The sequence below is a fragment of the Gopherus flavomarginatus genome, chromosome 23, assembly GCF_025201925.1.
Source record: "Gopherus flavomarginatus isolate rGopFla2 chromosome 23, rGopFla2.mat.asm, whole genome shotgun sequence".
NCBI classification, from domain to species: domain Eukaryota; kingdom Metazoa; phylum Chordata; order Testudines; family Testudinidae; genus Gopherus; species Gopherus flavomarginatus.
The window spans coordinates 15,458,982-15,477,621 of record NC_066639.1 but is presented as its reverse complement, the minus strand read 5'-3'; the positions used below and the strand labels follow the sequence as shown (position 1 = coordinate 15,477,621).

The 18,640-nt window shown below is 64.3% G+C and overlaps 1 protein-coding gene across 1 annotated transcript; it reads left to right on the top strand.

Annotated features, from left to right (window-relative positions):
- The first annotated feature begins 467 nt into the window (after positions 1-467).
- On the top strand, positions 468-14,996 carry GRK1 (G protein-coupled receptor kinase 1). Its single transcript, XM_050933535.1, has 7 exons — positions 468-1,166; positions 2,311-2,438; positions 7,090-7,247; positions 7,458-7,541; positions 9,564-9,688; positions 10,041-10,242; positions 14,542-14,996. Exons 1-7 carry the CDS (start codon positions 468-470, stop codon positions 14,835-14,837), a joined length of 1,692 nt encoding a protein of 563 aa, XP_050789492.1. The 3' UTR covers positions 14,838-14,996.
- Positions 14,997-18,640: the final 3,644 nt, after the last annotated feature.

Below are 18,640 nucleotides of genomic sequence, written 5' to 3'. Positions count from 1 at the left end.
ACCGCCCTAGAAAACACACGCGTGCCCACGCTCATGAGCACAAGTGAAACAAATCTATTGATCGAGCATTACGTGCGTTGCCGAGCCGGGTGCACACCAATGCTCGTGCAAATGGGCGTGCGAACACACACGTAGCCTGTCCAGATGTGGCGGGAGGAGGGGAGCCCCCGCGCACAGCTGGGATTGCTGTCCACCCAGGGGTGGGGGTTGTGGCGGGAAGGGGAGAGTTTATGTGTCTGGGGCCCAGATGCCCTGGCCCCTGGGGAGGAGGGGGAGCTGGGCTGTCCAGATGTGCGGGAGAGCTGGGACCCTGCAGAGGCCACCTCTCCAGATGCCTGAGGTGGGGGGGTGGGAGCTGTGGCCATCTGGGGAGATGGCCCAGATGTGTCCAGATGTGCCCAGAGGTGCGGCTTCCCCCTCCCTCACGCTCCCGGCTTCCCCCGCCCCCCAGGCGCCCCGCCACCGCCATGGACATCGGCGGCCTGGAGACGGTGGTGGCCAACTCGGCCTACATCTCGGCCCGGGGCAGCACGGATGCCGGCGCCGCCTCGGCCTCGCGGGACCGGAAGATGCGGGCCAGGCTCCAGCTGCCCCACATCACCCAGTGCGAGCACCTGCGGGGCCGGCCGGACCTGGACTTCCCCACCGTCTGCCTCCGGCAGCCCATCGGGAAGCGGCTCTTCCAGCAATTTCTGGAGGAGCAGGAGACCTTGGCGGTGGCCGGTGGCCTCTGGAAGAGCGTGGAGGCCTACGCCGCGGCCGAGGAGAGCGACCGGCCCCGGGCGGCCCAGGAGACCGTCAACCGCTTCTTCGACTCGGCCGCCGAGACCTTCTGCGCCTTCCTGGAGGAGGCGGCCGTGGCGAGGGTCAAGGAGGACGCCCGGCACGGGCGGGCGGACCTCTTCCAGGAGGCCGAGGGGCAGCTCCTCCGGCACCTGGAGGCCCGGGCCTGGCCCGGGTTCAAGGAGACCTTGTTCTTCTCCCGCTTTCTCCAGTTCAAGTGGCTGGAGGGGCAGAGCGTGAGCGAGGAGTGGTTCCTCGACTTCCGCGTGCTGGGCAAGGGCGGGTTCGGGGAGGTGTGCGCCTGCCAGATGAGGGCCACCGGCAAGATGTACGCCAACAAGAAGCTCAACAAGAAACGGCTCAAGAAACGCAATGGATACGAGGCAAGGGCGGGGGGTGGGGGGGCAGGACGCCTGGGTTCTCTCCCCGGCTCTGGGAGGGGAGTGGGGTCTAGTGGTTAGAGCAGGGGGCTGGGAGCCAGGACTCCTGGGTTCTCTCCCCGGCTCCGGGAGGGGAGTGGGGGCCGGTGGGGCGGATCCGTGCCCCTCCCTTTATATCAGCGACATCAGAACAATTTTGTTTCTAAGGGGCAGGGTTTGGGGCTCAGTCTGGGCTGGCATTTGGGGGCGCAGGGTTGAGGAGTGGTGGGCGAGAGGTTTGGGGGTTCTGAGTTTGGGGGTGAGGGTTTGTGGGGGCCTGGGCTGAGTTTGAGGGTGACTGGGGGGGTTGGGGATGGGAGATGCAGGGGAGGGGAGGGAGGAAGGTGCAGGCTGTGTGAGGCAGGGTGTGTGTGTGTGTGTGTGTGTGTGTGTGTGTGTGTGTGTGTGTGTGTGTGTGTGTGTGTGTGTGTGTGTGTGTGCAAGAGAGAGAGAGAGAGAGCTCCCCGCTTAGCAGGTCAGTGGAAGCCCTGGGATTAGACTCATCCCTACACACACACACACACACACACACACACACACACACACACACACACACACACAGAGCCAGACATACACACACACAAAGCCTGACACACACACACTGACACACACACACACATACACAAAGCCACACACAGCTTCCCACACACACACAGAGCCTCTTTCTCTCTCTCTCTCACACACACACATACACAGATACACACACACAAAGCCACACACAGACACACACTCCCAGCACAATCTCACACACACAAACAGACCCACATGCACAAGGTGTCACACACACACCCTTCACCTCACATGCACACACACACACACACACAGAGCCTCTCTCTCTCTCTCACACACACAGACACACTCCCCCCACAATCTCACACACACAAACAGACCCGCATGCACAAGGTGTCACACACACACCCTTCACCTCACATGCACACACACACACACACAGCCTCACACACACACAGAGCCTCTCTCTCTCTCACACACACACAGACACACTCCCCCACAATCTCACACACACAAACAGACCCACTCGTGTGTCCTATGCCCTGCGCTGCGGGTGGCCGGGGGGCGAGCTGACCCGCCCCTCTGCGCTCCCCGCCAGGCGGCCATCGTGGAGAAGCGGATCCTGGCCAAGGTGCACAGCCGGTTCATCGTCACGCTGGCCTACGCCTTCCAGACCAAGCTGGACCTGTGTCTGGTCATGACCCTCATGAACGGCGGCGACCTCAGGTGAGGGGAGCGGGGCGTGGGGGGGCCCTCTGTGCCCCACTCTGCGTGGGGGCTGTAACATGGGGCTTGGGACAATCGCCCCCTCCTCCCTCTCCATCCATCCGACTATCCCCCAAGGCTCCCTGGCAGGACTACATCTCCCATGATGCACCCTGGCCAGGTGTTCCTGGGGACCGTGCAGTGCATCAAGGGAGTTGTGGGTCAATCATATTAGGTCTCTGTTCTCCTCTATGCGCCAGGTCCTCGATACAGACTACATCTCCCATGATGCACTGCAATGCCCTGCCCTGGTCTGTGATGCATCATGGGAGATGTAGTCCAGCAGTGGTGTCCCGGCTGTACAAGAGAAGGGGGTTCAAGGCACCTTAACTACCACTCCCATGAGCCACCGAGGCAGCGTTTTCAAAATATTTGTGGTTCCTTTTTGGGGGCTGGGGGGGAGTTTTGGGTCTTTGGACAAAAAACAGCCGCAGAAGTCCTGTGTCACCCGTCTCACACCCACGTACCCCGTCCCCATTACAGGCCCTGGGCCCAGGCACCTCTGTGCCCCATGAGGGGGGGTGAACGCTGACTCTCAGGGTGCAGGGTCCCCTGAGTGCAGCTCCCATGTCCTGATCACACGCCCCCATCCTCGGGCTCCACCTATCCCCCACCCCTGGGTTACTCTGTGTCACCTTTCCCTCTACCCGCCCCAGGTACTGCGTCTCCGCCCTCTCTGCCCACCCCAGGTACCACGTCTCCAGTGTCACCTCCTCCTCCTCCCACCCCAGGTACCGCGCCTCCGCATCACCTCCCCCTCCGCCCATCTCAGGTACCACGTCTCCGCCCCCTCCGCCCACCCCAGGTACTGTGTCTCCATGTCACCATCCCCTCCGCCCACCCTAGGTACCGCGTCTCTGCATCACCTCCCCCTCCGCCCGCCCCAGGTACCGCGCCTCCGCATCACCTCCCCCTCCGTCCGTCTCAGGTACCACGTCTCCGCCCCCTCCGCCCACCCCAGGTACTGTGTCTCCATGTCACCACCCCCTCCTCCTGCCCCAGGTACCGCGTCTCCAGTGTCACCTCCCCCTCCTCCCACCCCAGGTACCGTGTCTCCACCCCCTCCGCCCACCCCAGGTACTGTGTCTCCATGTCACCTCCCCCTCCTCCCGCCCCAGGTACCGCGTCTCCAGTGTCACCTCCCCCTCCTCCCGCCCCAGGTACCGCGTCTCCACCCCCTCCTCCCACCCCAGGTACCGCGTCTCCGCATCACCTCCCCCTCCGCCCGCCTCAGGTACCGCGTCTCCGCCCCCTCCGCCCACCCCAGGTACTGTGTCTCCATGTCACCATCCCCTCCACCCACCCTAGGTACCGCGTCTCCGCATCACCTCCCCCTCCACCCGCCCCAGGTACCGCGTCTCCAGTGTCACCTCTCCCTCCGCCCGCCTCAGGTACCGCGTCTTCGCCCCCTCCGCCCACTGCAGGTACCGCGTCTCCAGTGTCACCTCCCCCTCCGCCCGCCCCAGGTACCGCGTCTTCGCCCTCTCTGCCCACCCCAGGTACTGTGTCTCCATGTCACCACCCCCTCCGCCCGCCCCAGGTACCGCGTCTCCAGTGTCACCTCCCCCTCCTCCCGCCCCAGGTACCGCGTCTCCACCCCCTCCTCCCGCCCCAGGTACCACGTCTCCAGTGTCACCTCCCCCTCCTCCCGCCCCAGGTACCGCGTCTCCACCCCCTCCTCCCACCCCAGGTACCGCGTCTCCGCATCACCTCCCCCTCCGTCCGTCTCAGGTACCACGTCTCCGCCCCCTCCGCCCACCCCAGGTACTGTGTCTCCATGTCACCACCCCCTCCTCCTGCCCCAGGTACCGCGTCTCCAGTGTCACCTCCCCCTCCTCCCACCCCAGGTACCGTGTCTCCACCCCCTCCGCCCACCCCAGGTACTGTGTCTCCATGTCACCATCCCCTCCGCCCACCCTAGGTACCGCGTCTCCGTATCACCTCCCCCTCCGCCCACCCCAGGTACCGTGTCTCCACCCCCTCCGCCCACCCCAGGTACTGTGTCTCCATGTCACCATCCCCTCCGCCCACCCTAGGTACCGCGTCTCCGTATCACCTCCCCCTCCGCCCACCCCAGGTGCCGCGTCTCCAGTGTCACCTCCCCCTCCGCCCGCCCCAGGTACCACATCTCCAGTGTCACCTCTCGCTCCGCCCACCCCAGGTACCGCGTCTCCAGTGTCACCTCCCCCTCCTCCCACCCCAGGTACCGTGTCTCCACCCCCTCCGCCCACCCCAGGTACTGTGTCTCCATGTCACCACCCCCTCCTCCCACCCCAGGTACCGTGTCTCCACCCTCTCCGCTCACCCCAGGTACCGCGTCTCCAGTGTCACCTCCCCCTCCTCCCACACCAGGTACCGCGTCTCCACCCCCTCCTCCCACCCCAGGTACCGCGTCTCCGCCCTCTCTGCCCACCCCAGGTACCGCGTCTCCAGTGTCACCTCCCCCTCCTCCCACCCCAGGTACCGCGTCTCCACCCCCTCCTCCCACCCCAGGTACCGCGTCTCCGCATCACCTCCCCCTCCGCCCGCCCCAGGTACCGCATCTCCAGTGTCACCTCTCCCTCCGCCCGCCTCAGGTACCGCGTCTTCGCCCCCTCCGCCCACCGCAGGTACCGCGTCTCCAGTGTCACCTCCCCCTCCGCCCGCCTCAGGTACCACGTCTCCGCCCCCTCCGCCCACCCCAGGTACTGTGTCTCCATGTCACCATCCCCTCCGCCCACCCTAGGTACCGCATCTCCGCCCCCTCCGCCCACCCCAGGTACTGTGTCTCCATGTGACCATCCCCTCCGCCCACCCCAGGTACCGCGTCTCCGCCCCCTCCGCCCACCCCAGGTACTGTGTCTCCATGTCACCACCCCCTCCTCCCACCCCAGGTACCACGTCTCCGCATCACCTCCCCCTCCGCCCGCCTCAGGTACCACGTCTCCGCCCCCTCCGCCCACCCCAGGTACTGTGTCTCCATGTCACCACCCCCTCCTCCCACCCCAGGTACCGCGTCTCCGCATCACCTCCCCCTCCGCCCGCCTCAGGTACCACGTCTCCAGTGTCACCACCCCCTCCTCCCACCCCAGGTACCGCGTCTCCAGTGTCACCTCTCCCTCCGCCTGCCCCAGGTACCACGTCTCCGCCCCCTCCGCCCCCCCAGGTACTGTGTCTCCATGTCACCATCCCCTCCGCCCACCCTAGGTACCGCGTCTCTGCATCACCTCCCCCTCCGCCCGCCCCAGGTACTGCGTCTCCAGTGTCACCTCTCCCTCCGCCCGCCTCAGGTACCGCCTCTCCGCCCCCTCCGCCCCCCCAGGTACTGTGTCTCCATGTCACCACCCCCTCCGCCCACCCCAGGTACCGCATCTCCGCATCACCTCCCCCTCCGCCCGCCTCAGGTACCACGTCTCCGCCCCCTCCGCCCACCCCAGGTACTGTGTCTCCATGTCACCATCCCCTCCACCCACCCTTGGTACTGCATCTCCGCATCACCTCCCCCTCCTCCTGCCCCAGGTACCGCGTCTCCGCCCCCTCCGCCCCCCCCCAGGTACTGTGTCTCCATGCCACCACCCCCTCTGCCCACCCCAGGTACCGCGTCTCCAGTGTCACCTCCCCCTCCTCCCGCCCCAGGTACCGCGTCTCCATGTCACGATCCGCTCCACCCACCCTCAGTACTGCATCTCCGCATCACCTCCCCCTCCACCCGCCCCAGGTACCGCGTCTCCAGTGTCACCTCCCCCTCCACCCGCCCCAGGTACCGCGTCTCCAGTGTCACCTCCCCCTCCGCCCGCCCCAGGTACCGCGTCTCCACCCCCTCCGCCCGCCCCAGGTACTGTGTCTCCATGTCACCATCCCCTCCGCCCACCCTAGGTACCGCGTCTCCGCATCACCTCCCCCTCCGCCCGCCCCAGGTACCGCGTCTCCAGTGTCACCATCCCCTCTGCCCGCCCCAGGTACTGCGTCTTCGCCCTCTCTGCCCACCCCAGGTACTGTGTCTCCATGTCACCATCCCCTCCACCCACCCTAGGTACTGCGTCTCCGCATCACCTCCCCCTCCGCCTGCCCCAGGTACCGCGTCTCTGCATCACACACACCCCGCCCACCCTGGGTACCTTGTCTCTGTGTCACCTCCCCTTCCGCCCACCCCAGGTACCACGTCTCCATGTCTCCTCCCCCTCCGCCCGCCCCAGGTACCACATTTCCCTGTCACCTCCCCCTCCGCCCACCCCCTCCTCCCACCCCAGGTACCGTGTTTCCAGTGTCACCTCCACCTCCGCCCGCCCCAGGTACCATGTCTCCCTGTCACCTCCCCCTCCGCCCATCGTGGGTACCGCGTCTCTGCGTCATCTCCTCCTCCGCCCACCCCAGGTACCATGTTTCCAGTGTCGCCTCCGCCCGCCCCAGGTACCATGTCTCCCTGTCACCTCCCCCTCCGCCCGCCCCCTCCTCCCACCCCAGGTACCGCGTCTCTGCATCATCTCCCTCTCCGCCCGCCCCGGGTACCGCATCTTCACGTCACTTCTCTTTCCGCCCACCCTGGGTACCGGGTCTCCGCATCACCTCCCGCCCCCCCCGGCCCCCAGGTACCACGTCTCTCTCTCACCGTCCTGCCCCCTCCGGCCCCCAGGTACCACATCTACAATGTGGACGAGAAGAACCCGGGTTTCCCGGAGCCTCGGGCCGTTTTCTACACGGCCCAGATCATCTGCGGCCTGGAGCATCTGCACCAGAACCGCATCATCTACCGGGACCTCAAGCCGGAGAACGTGCTGCTGGACGACGCGGGTGAGGGGCACGGCCGGGGGGGCTGGGGGCAGCCTGCTGGGGGGGGTTAAAGGCCTGAGGGCGGGGGGGGTAGGTGGGGCTGGGGGGGCAGTGAGGGGAATGGTGGAGGTGAGGGGCTGGGACTGAGGAGGGTCCGTGTGGGGAGGGTCTCTTGGGGAGCGGGGGGGGGTCCTGTCCCGGCCTGTCTGACCCCGGTTCTGGTCTCCCCAGGGCACGTCCGGCTGTCGGACCTGGGGCTGGCGGTGGAGCTGCCGGAGGGGAAGGACAAGACCAAGGGGTATGCGGGGACCCCAGGTGAGCGTGGGGGGTGCGGCTCCCCCAAAAGGGGGGGTCCCTCTGCCCCATCACCTTGGGGGGCTCCCTCTGTTCCTCCCCTCCAGGGTCCCCCATCTCAGACTCCCCCTCGCCTCCCAGCCCCCAGCCCCCTCCCCTCCCATCCTCCAATCTCCAGCCCCCCACCCCCCCTCCAGGGTCCCCCATCTCAGACCCCCCCTCGCCTCCCAGCCCCCTCCCCTCCCATCCTCCAATCTCCAGACCCCCACCCCCCCTCCAGGGTCCCCCATTCCAGATCCCCCCTCACCTCCCAGCCCCCAACCCTCCAACACAACCCCCCAACCCAGCCCCCTCTCCTCCCATCCCATCCTCCAATCCCCAGCCCCCCCCCAGCCCCTCTCCAGGGTCCCCCATCCCAGATCCCCCCTCGCCTCCCAGCCCCCAGCCCCCCCCTCCCATCCTCCAATCTCCAGCCCCCCCAGCCCGTCTCCAGGGTCCCCCACCCCAGATCCCCCCTCGCCTCCCGGCCCCCAGCCCCCCCAGCCCCCTCTCCTCCCATCCCATCCTTCAATCTCCAGCCCCCCCAGCCCGTCTCCAGGGTCCCCCACCCCAGATCCCCCCTCGCCTCCCGGCCCCCAGCCCCCCACTCATCCCCCCTCCAGGGTCCCCCACCCCAGATCCCCCCTCGCCTCCCGGCCCCCAGCCCCCCACCCATCCCCCTCTCCTCCCATCCCATCCTTCAATCTCCAGCCCCCCCAGCCCCCCAACACAGCTCTCCAGCCCCCTCTCCTCCCTTCCCATCCCCTACCCCTCCAGCCCTGCCCCCTATCCCAGATCCCCCCTCACCTCCCAGCCCCCAACTCTCCATCACACCCACCCAACCCAGCCCTCTCTTCTCCCATCCCATCCTCCAATCTCCAGCCCCCCCCAGCCCCTCTCCAGGGTCCCCCATCCCAGATCCCCCCTCGCCTCCCGGCCCCCAGCCCCCTCCAGCCCCCTCCCCTCCCATCCTCCAATCTCCAGCCCCCCCCAGCCCCTCTCCAGGGTCCCCCACCCCAGATCCCCCCTCGCCTCCCGGCCCCCAGCCCCCCCAGCCCCGTCCCCTCCCATCCTCCAATCTCCAGCCCCCCCCAGCCCCTCTCCAGGGTCCCCCACCCCAGATCCCCCCTCGCCTCCCGGCCCCCAGCCCCCCACCCAGCCCCCTCTCCTCCCATCCCATCCTCCAATCTCCAGCCCTCCCAGCCCCATCTCATCCCCCACCCCTCCAGCCCTGCCCCCCATCCTAGATCCCCCCTCGCCTCCCAGCCCCACCCCTCCAGCCCCCTCCCCTCCCATCCTCCAATCTCCAGCCCCCCCCAGCCCCTCTCCAGGGTCCCCCACCCCAGATCCCCCCTCGCCTCCCGGCCCCCAGCCCCCCCAGCCCCGTCCCCTCCCATCCTCCAATCTCCAGCCCCCCCCAGCCCCTCTCCAGGGTCCCCCACCCCAGATCCCCCCTCGCCTCCCGGCCCCCAGCCCCCCACCCAGCCCCCTCTCCTCCCATCCCATCCTCCAATCTCCAGCCCTCCCAGCCCCATCTCATCCCCCACCCCTCCAGCCCTGCCCCCCATCCTAGATCCCCCCTCGCCTCCCGGCCCCCAGCCCCCTCCAGCCCCCTCCCCTCCCATCCTCCAATCTCCAGCCCCCCCCAGCCCCTCTCCAGGGTCCCCCACCCCAGATCCCCCCTCGCCTCCCGGCCCCCAGCCCCCCCAGCCCCGTCCCCTCCCATCCTCCAATCTCCAGCCCCCCCCAGCCCCTCTCCAGGGTCCCCCACCCCAGATCCCCCCTCGCCTCCCGGCCCCCAGCCCCCCACCCAGCCCCCTCTCCTCCCATCCCATCCTCCAATCTCCAGCCCTCCCAGCCCCATCTCATCCCCCACCCCTCCAGCCCTGCCCCCCATCCTAGATCCCCCCTCGCCTCCCAGCCCCCACCCCTCCAGCCCTGCCCCCCATGTCCAGCCCACCCCAGCCCCCATGCTAGGGTCCCTCACCCCGTCTTTCCCCCCAGGTTTCATGGCCCCCGAGCTGCTGATGAACGAGGAATACGACTGGAGTGTGGATTACTTCACCCTGGGGGTGACCCTCTACGAGATGATCGAAGCCAAGGGCCCCTTTCGCTGCCGGGGAGAAAAGGTAAATGGGGACCTCCCCCACCATGGGGACCCCCTGCTACCCCCCAAGGGGACCCCAGGCCCCTCCCCAAGCCAGGGCTGAGAGAGGGTCCCCCAAATCATCCCCTCTAGACAAGGCCCAAGGGGTGTGCCGGATCCACCCCTCTCAGCACCCCCAACCCAGCACCAGGGGTCCCCCAACCCATGGGGATGGGGGCTGGAGGAGTGGGGGCTGGAGGAGGGAGATGGGATCCTGGGGGCTGGAACGGGGACGGGGCTGGGAGGGGGGCTCTGATTGGGGGCCTGGCAGGGAGTGGGGGGCCTCGGGAAGGGGGCACCCCCCCATCCGTCCTTCCGCCCACCCGCCCGCGCAGGTGGAGAGCAAGGAGGTGACCCGGCGCATCCTGCACGACCCAGTGAAATACTCGGAGAAATTCAGCGCCGCCTGCCGGGCCGCCTGCGAGGGACTCATGGCCAAGGACCCTGCCGGCCGCCTGGGCTTCCGGGACAACCAGTGCGCCCAGCTCAAGGGCCATCCCCTCTTCCAGAAGGTGAACTGGGGCCGGCTGGAGGCAGGTAACACCCCCCCCACCCATCTCCCCTGGAGCTCCTCCCAGGTCCCCTCAAAGTTCCCCCCAAGTCCCACCAGCCCCCAGGATGAGGGGTCCCCTCAACCCATCATCCCAGCTCCTCCATTGTTCAGACAATGGGTCCCCCGACCCATCCCCCTAGAGCACCCCCATCCTTCAGGGCTGAGAGATCCCCCCCCCAGGCCCCTTCCAACTGCTAGAATGAGGGGTACCCCTTACCCATCCTGAACCCCCCCGATTTGGGATGAGGAATCCCCCCAACCCATCCCCAGGGCTGAGGTGGCTGTGGGGTTGTGTTGTGCATGCCCTGATTGTGATGGGGTGGTGCCTATGGTGGGGATCTGGGGAGCGTTGTCTGCAAGGTTGGGTTGTGCGTGCGGTGGTTGCAGTGGGGTTGTGCGTGCAGTGGGTTGTGGTGGGAAACGGGGTGGTGTTTTCCCCAGGTTTGGGTTGTGTGTGCGGTGGTTGCGGTAGGCAATTGGGTGGGTGGTGTCTGTAGGGTTGGGTTGTGTGTGCGGTGTTGCAGTGGGGTTGTGCGTGCGGTGGGGAACGAGGCGGTGTTGTCCCTGGCATTGGGTTGTGCATGTGGTTGTTGCAGTGGGGCTGTGCATGCGGTGGTTGCGGTGGGGCTGTGTGTGCAATGGTTGCAGTGGGGAATGGGGGGGTGTTGTTCCCGGCATTGGGGTGTGCGTGTAGTGGTTGCAGTGGGGTTCTATGTGTGGTGGTTGCAGTGGGAAATGGGGCAGTGTTGTCCCCGGCGTTGGGTTGTGCGTGCGGTGGTTGCAGTGGGGTTATGCATGCAGTGGTTGTGGTGGGGAACGAGGTGGGGTTGTCCCCGGGGTTGGGTTGTATGTGCAGTGGTTGCGGTGGGGCTGTGCGTGCGGTGGTTGCAGTGGTTGCAGTGGGGAATGGGGCAGTGTTGTCCCCGGTGTTGGGTTGTGCGTGCAGTGGTTGCGGTGGGGCTGTGCATGCAGTGGTTGCAGTGGGGAACGGGGCGGTGTTGTCCCCGGTGTTGGGTTGTGCATGCAGTGGTTGTGGTGGGGAACGAGGCGGGGTTGTCCCCAGGGTTGGGTTGTATGTGCGGTGGTTGCGATGGGGCTGTGCGTGCGGTGGTTGCGGTGGGGGAACGGGGCAGTGTTGTCCCCGGTGTTGGGTTGTACGTGCGGTGGTTGTGGTGGGGAATGAGGCGGGGTTGTCCCCAGGATTGGGTTGTATGTGCGGTGGTTGCAGTGGGGCTGTTCATGTGGTGGTTGCATTGGGGCTGTGCGTGCAGTGGTTGTGGTGGGGAACGGGGCAGTGTTGTCCCCAGCATTGAGTTGTGCGTATGGTGGTGGCAGTGGGGTTGTGTGCGCAGTGGTTGTGGTGGGGAACGGGGCAGTGGTGTCCGTGGGGTTGGGTTGGGCGTGGGGTGGTTGCAGTGGGGAACGGGGCAGTGTTTTCCCCAGGGTTGGGTTGTGCATGTGGTTGTTGCAGTGGGGCACGGGGCGGTGTTGTCCCTGGTGTTGAGTTGTGTGTGCAGCAACTGTGGTGGGAAACGGGGCAGTGTTTTCCCCAGGGTTGGGTTGTGAGTGTGGTGGTTGCAGTGGGGAACGGGGCGGTGTTATCCCTGGCGTTGGGTTGTGCGTGCAGTGGTTACAGTGGGGCTGTGCATGGGGTGGTTGCGGTGGGGAACGGGGTGGTGTTTTCCACGGGGTTGGGTTGTGCGTGTGGTTGTTGCAGTGGAGCTGTGCATGCAGTGGTTGTGGTGAGGAACGGGGCGGTGTTTTCCATGGGGTTGGGTTGTGCGTGCGGTGGTTGCAGTAGGGAACAGGGCGGTGTTGTCCCCGGGGTTGGGTTGTGCGTGCGGTGGTTGCAGTGGAGCTGTGCATGCAGTGGTTGTGGTGAGGAACGGGGCGGTGTTTTCCCCGGTGTGGGGTTGTGCGTGCAGCGATTGTAGTGGGAAACGGGGCAGTGTTTTCCCCGGCGTTGGGTTGTGCGTGCAGCGATTGTAGTGGGAAACGGGGCGGTGTTTTCCCCGGCGTTGGGTTGTGCGTGCAGCGATTGTAGTGGGAAACGGGGCGGTGTTTTCCCCGGCGTTGGGTTGTGCATGCGGTGGTTGCAGTGGAGCTGTGCATGCAGTGGTTGTGGTGAGGAATGGGGCGGTGTTTTCCCCGGTGTGGGGTTGTGCGTGCAGCGATTGTAGTGGGAAACGGGGCAGTGTTTTCCCCGGCGTTGGGTTGTGCGTGCAGCGATTGTAGTGGGAAACGGGGCGGTGTTTTCCCCGGCGTTGGGTTGTGCGTGCAGCGATTGTAGTGGGAAACGGGGCGGTGTTTTCCCCGGCGTTGGGTTGTGCATGCGGTGGTTGCAGTGGAGCTGTGCATGCAGTGGTTGTGGTGAGGAATGGGGCGGTGTTTTCCCCGGTGTGGGGTTGTGCGTGCAGCGATTGTAGTGGGAAATGGGGCAGTGTTTTCCCCGGCGTTGGGTTGTGCGTGCAGCGATTGTAGTGGGAAACGGGGCGGTGTTTTCCCCGGCGTTGGGTTGTGCGTGCAGCGATTGTAGTGGGAAACGGGGCGGTGTTTTCCCCGGCGTTGGGTTGTGCATGCGGTGGTTGCAGTGGAGCTGTGCATGCAGTGGTTGTGGTGAGGAACGGGGTGGTGTTTTCCAGGGAGTTGGGTTGTGCGTGCGGTGGTTGCAGTGGGGAATGGGGCAGTGTTTTCCACGGGATTGGGTTGTGCGTGCGGTGGTTGTGTTGAGGAACGGGGCAGTGTTTTCCTCGGCGTGGGGTTGTGTGTGCGGTGGTTGCAGTGGGGAATGGTGCGATGTTGTCCCTGGCGTTGGGTTCTGCATGCAGCGATTGTAGTGGGAAACGGGGCGGTGTTTTCCACGGGGTTGGGTTGTGCGTGCGCTGGTTGTGGTGAGGAACGGGGCGGTGTTTTCCACGGGGTTGAGTTGTGCGTGCGGTGGTTGCAGTGGAGGAGGAGAGGAAGGAGGGAAGGAGGAAGGGGCCGAGGGAAGGGGAGACGAAGAAAGGAAGGGGAAGGGGCTGTGCATGCGGTGGTTGCAGTGTTGTCCCCAGGGTTGGGTTGTGTGTGCGGTGGTTGCAGTGGAGAACGGGGCAGTGTTTTCCACGGGGTTGGGTTGGGCGTGCAGTGGTTACAGTGGGGCTGTGCATGGGGTGGTTGCAGTGGGGAACAGGGCGGTGTTGTCCCCGGCGTTGGGTTGTGCGTGCAGCGATTGTAGTGGGAAACGGGTCAGTGTTGTCCATGGGGTTGGTTGTGTGTGCGGTGGGGAACTGGGCGGTGTTTTCCCCAGCGTTGGGTTGTGCATGCAGTGGTTGCGGTGGAGAACGGGGCGGTCTTGTCCCCAGCGTTGGGTTGTGCGTGCAGTGGTTGCGGTGGAGAACGGGGCAGTGTTTTCCACGGGGTTGGGTTGGGCGTGCAGTGGTTACAGTGGGGCTGTGCATGGGGTGGTTGCAGTGGGGAACGGGGCAGTGTTGTCCCCAGGGTTGGGTTGTGCGTGCGGTGGTTGCGGTGGAGAACGGGGCAGCGTTTTCCATGGGGTTGGGTTGGGCGTGTAGTGGTTACAGTGGGGCTGTGCATGGGGTGGTTGCAGTGGGGAACGGGGCAGTGTTGTCCCCAGGGTTGGGTTGTGCGTGCGGTGGTTGCAGTGGGGAACGGGGCGGTGTTGTCCCTGGCGTTGGGTTGTGCGTGCAGTGGTTGCAGTGGAACTGTGTATGTGGTGGTTGCAGTGGGGAACGGGGCAGTGTTTTCCACGGGGTTGGGTTGGCGTGCAGTGGTTACAGTGGGGCTGTGCATGGGGTGGTTGCGGTGGCGAACGGGGCGGTGTTGTCCCCGGGGTTGGGTTGTGCGTGCGGTGGTTGCGGTGGAGAACGGGGCAGTGTTTTCCATGGGGTTGGGTTGGGCGTGCAGTGGTTACAGTGGGGCTGTGCATGGGGTGGTTGCAGTGGGGAACGGGGCAGTGTTGTCCCCAGGGTTGGGTTGTGCGTGCGGTGGTTGCAGTGGGGAACGGGGCGGTGTTGTCCCTGGCGTTGGGTTGTGCGTGCAGCGATTGTAGTGGGAAACGGGTCAGTGTTGTCCATGGGGTTGGGTTGTGTGTGCGGTGGGGAACGGGGCGGTGTTGTCCCCAGCGTTGGGTTGTGCGTGCAGTGGTTGCGGTGGAGAACGGGGCGGTCTTGTCCCCGGCATTGGGCTGTGTACTCCGGGTCGCGTTCTGCATTGGGGCTGTCACCCCACACCCTGCCACCGCCCCAGCCCGGTTTCCATGCGCCCCCCGCTCTGCCCCCCAGGTCTGGTGGAGCCGCCCTTCGTGCCCGACCCCAAGACGGTCTACGCCAAGGACATCAGCGAGGTGGGCGCCTTCTCCACGGTGAAGGGCGTGGTGCTGGACGAGCAGGACAGGGCTTTCTACGACGACTTCTCCTCCGGCAACATCCCCATCCCCTGGCAGGAAGAGATGGTGGAGACCGGCGTCTTCGGGGAACTGAACGTGTGGGGGGCCAAGGGCACCGTCCCCAGGGACCTCGACCCCAACGCGTCCGCCGACAGCGTCAGCAGCAAATCGGGGACGTGCTTCCTGCTGTGAAGGGGGTGGGGGGTGGGAACACACTTCCTCCCTCCTTTGTGTCTCCCCCCCCACCAGAGACTTGGCTCTTCCTGCTCCCAGCCCACTCGGGACTTGGTGACCCCTACACCCACCATCTCACAGCTGCATGAGATGAGGAGAGAACCCAGGAGTCCTGGTTCCCAGCCCCCTCTGCTCTAACCCACCAGCCCCCACTCCCCTTCCAGCGCCGGGGAGAGAACCCAGGAGTCCTGGTTCCCAGCCCCCCCTGCTCTAACTCTCCAGCCCCCACTCCTCTCCCAGAGCCGGGGAGAGAACCCAGGAGTCCTGGCTCCCAGCCCCCCCTGCTCTAACCCACCAGCCCCCACTCCCCTCCCAGAGCCAGGGAGAGAACCCAGGAGTCCTGGCTCCCAGCCCCCCCGGTCTGACCCACCAGCCCCCACTCCCCTCCCAGAGCCGGGGAGAGAACCCAGGAGTCCAGGCTCCCAGCCCCACCCTGCTCTAATCCTCCAGACCCCACTCCCCTCCCTCAGCTCTGTTAAGGGAACGGGGTTTGGGAGCCCGGACTCCTGGGTTCTCTCCCCAGCTTGGTGTTTAGAGCAGGGGGAGGTGGGAATCCGGACTCCTGGGTTCCATTCCTGGGGTGAGGACTTCGGGGAAACATTATAACCCTTGCTAATAATCAGCGTAACATTTCAATAGCGCTTTACCCCCGTTAAGTAACTCCCCTTCCCATCCCCCAGTGCCAGGATGCTCCCCAATTTCACACACTGCTCGGGGGGGGGCAAGGAAGGAGGCCCCCGGGGGGCTTATGTTCCATCAGAGAGGGGATTGGAACCCAGGCGTCCTGGCCTGTCACCTCTAGGCCGGCCCGTCCTGTCTCTGGACCGGAGGGGTGGGGGTGGGGTTGATTCGAAGTCCCTTCCATAGTTACCTAGAGCCGGTCACCGTGGCCCGGCCCGTGGCCCACCATCCGGTTCGGTGCACGTTCTCCCGCCATTCGGCAGGAGCCATGGTAGCCTTGTCGTGAGCTGCTTAGTAGCCAATTTTGTATATAAATTGGGTTGTGGTCGCTGTGTAGCCTGTGTCTGGGTGTTAGCCCCGGGCATCCCTGGGGTGGGGGGCACCTGTGCTGTGTGTGGTGGCCGAGTGTAGACACAGGGAACACACCCAGCAGGGTTTCAGGCTCGCACCAACAGCGGTCACAGGGGTCCAGTCTCCTAAGACACCCCTTACAGTCGCTCACAGATGCACGTTCACAGCCGGACAGACAATCTCTTAGTCACGTGGCCAGCTACAGTCATTCAGAGATACAACCACAGCCACACAGTCTCTCTCTTTCACACACACACACACACACCAGTTGTAGGTGTACAGTCACAGTTGCACACACATCTACAGTCATTCGGTCATAAGCTCTTAACTACACCTCCCTACACATCATTACAGTCACAACCGGCACAGTCTCCTAGTCTCTCTCTTCATAGTCTCTCTCTTATGGTGCAGTCTCACAGTCATAGTCTCTTCATCACCCCGCCAAGCTACAGTCATTCACAGTTACAGCCGTCAAGTCTTAGTCACACGGAAGCTACAGTCGTTCAGAGATGCACAATATCAGCCATGCAGATGCTTAATCTCATGCACAGCTCCAGTCGTGCGTCACACCATCATGGTTATGCACCCCTCCCACAACTACAGCCGTTCACAATTACACTGTGTCGGTTGTGCGTGGCTGCACAGGCAAGAGATTACGGTGGAGTCACTGCAGTTGTGTGTGAGATTTGGAGACGGTGGCTGAGCTTGTGTATCTATGAATGACTGTAGCTGTGTGTGTGACTAACGCTTGATGGATGTAACTGCGAATGACAGCAGTTTAGGGTGTCATTAAAGAGATTATGGGAGACTGTATGAAAGAGCCTAGGAGACCGTACTGTTGTGACTGTAATCATGAAGGGCTGTAGTTGCAGGCGGTGTAGTTAAGAGCCCATGACTGTGTGACTAAGACTGTACAGCTACAACCACACTGTGTGTGTGTGTGTGTGTGTGTGTGTGTGTGTGTGTGTGTGTGTGTGTGTGTGTGACTATGAGATTGCACGGCTGTATCTGTGCATGACTGTTGGTGGGTGTGTGGTTATGAGACTGTATGGCTCTGGGTGTGTGTAATTAAGAAGCTGCAGCCATCCACAATTACACAGTCACACACATACACACACACGCACCAGTCAGTCATACTTAGTCACAGCTTTACAATCTCTTAGCTACACACACGAACTACTTCAATCAGCAAAGAAAGGAAGGTAGCTACCTTGGTGCAGCCCGGAGTTGTTCGGCTCACTACAGGCAGTCTGGGTGACATACTCCAGTCCGTGCTAGACAGGAGGACCAGACTTGAGGTCTCAAGCTCCTTTCTGGCCCGAACATTGATCAACTCTATGACTACACCGCCACGCACAGGGGTGTGCATAGAGCTGAGTCTTCACAGGCTATACATGGAGAAAAACGTATGCGCGCTCACACACCGATACACAATATCAGACAGTCACCCGCAGTCACAGTCACCTCGACAAAACACATGGAGCATGACAAAAATTAGCCCCTCGGACACACGCACACAGTCAGACTCGTGCTCACAATGACAGTCACACAACCACTTGGGATGAGCTTGACACACACACACACACACGGTCATACAGTCACTGTTGCACACTCACAGTGGAAGACACAGATGCCCAGAAACAAACCCCCCACATGGGCGACGGTCACGCAGTCTTGCACAAGCGCAGCTCACATTCCTGCACGAGCACAACCACACAAACACCCACCCTCACTACTGCAAAACCAGTCACGGTGCTACAAACCAATCCCACGTACAAGCGCACCTCTCACAACCACTGTCACAACTAGTCAACCACAGCCAATCTCAGCTGCTCACAATCACCCTGGCATGCACAGTTGCACAGACACGGCAACGCACAGACCGTCCCAACCACGCAACAGTTCCCAAACATGACCCGACACTGTCGCAGGTACTCATAATTACACAGCCCTACACTGTCACAACCGCCTCACCACCACCCCAGTGTCAGCATGGCACCAGCGCAGCCACACACCTCCTCCTCCACAGCCGGACACCACCACCGACGCAGGCCCACACCGTCACAACCACTCCCAGGCCCGGTCCTGCACCGTGACAGCTGCACCTCGGCATGATGGACATCGCCACCGACCCACAACCACTCCCAGCCGGTCACAGGCGGACACTGTCACAGCTGCACCTCGGCATGACGGACATCGCCACCGACCCACAACCGCTCCCAGCCAGTCACAGGCGGACACTGTCACAGCTGCACCTTGGCATGACGGACATTGCCACCGACCCACAACCGCTCCCAGCCAGTCACAGGCGGACACTGTCACAGCTGCACCTTGGCATGACGGACATCGCCACCGTCCCACAACCGCTCCCAGCCAGTCACAGGCGGACACTGTCACAGCTGCACCTCGGCATGATGGACATCGCCACCGACCCACAACCGCTCCCAGCCAGTCACAGGCGGACACTGTCACAGCTGCACCTCGGCATGACGGACATCGCCACCGTCCCACAACCGCTCCCAGCCGGCCACAGGTGGACGCCGTCACAGCTACTCCAAGTCACAGCCCGACACTGGTCACGGACAACCGCTCCCAGACACATCACGGTGGCACCCCCAGTCACAGCCTGTCACGGAGTGTGGAGGAGTCAGGGCCCTGCAACCCCCCCAATTCCCGTGATTCACCGTGACTCTCAGCCAGTAACACAGAAGATTTATTAGCCGACAGGA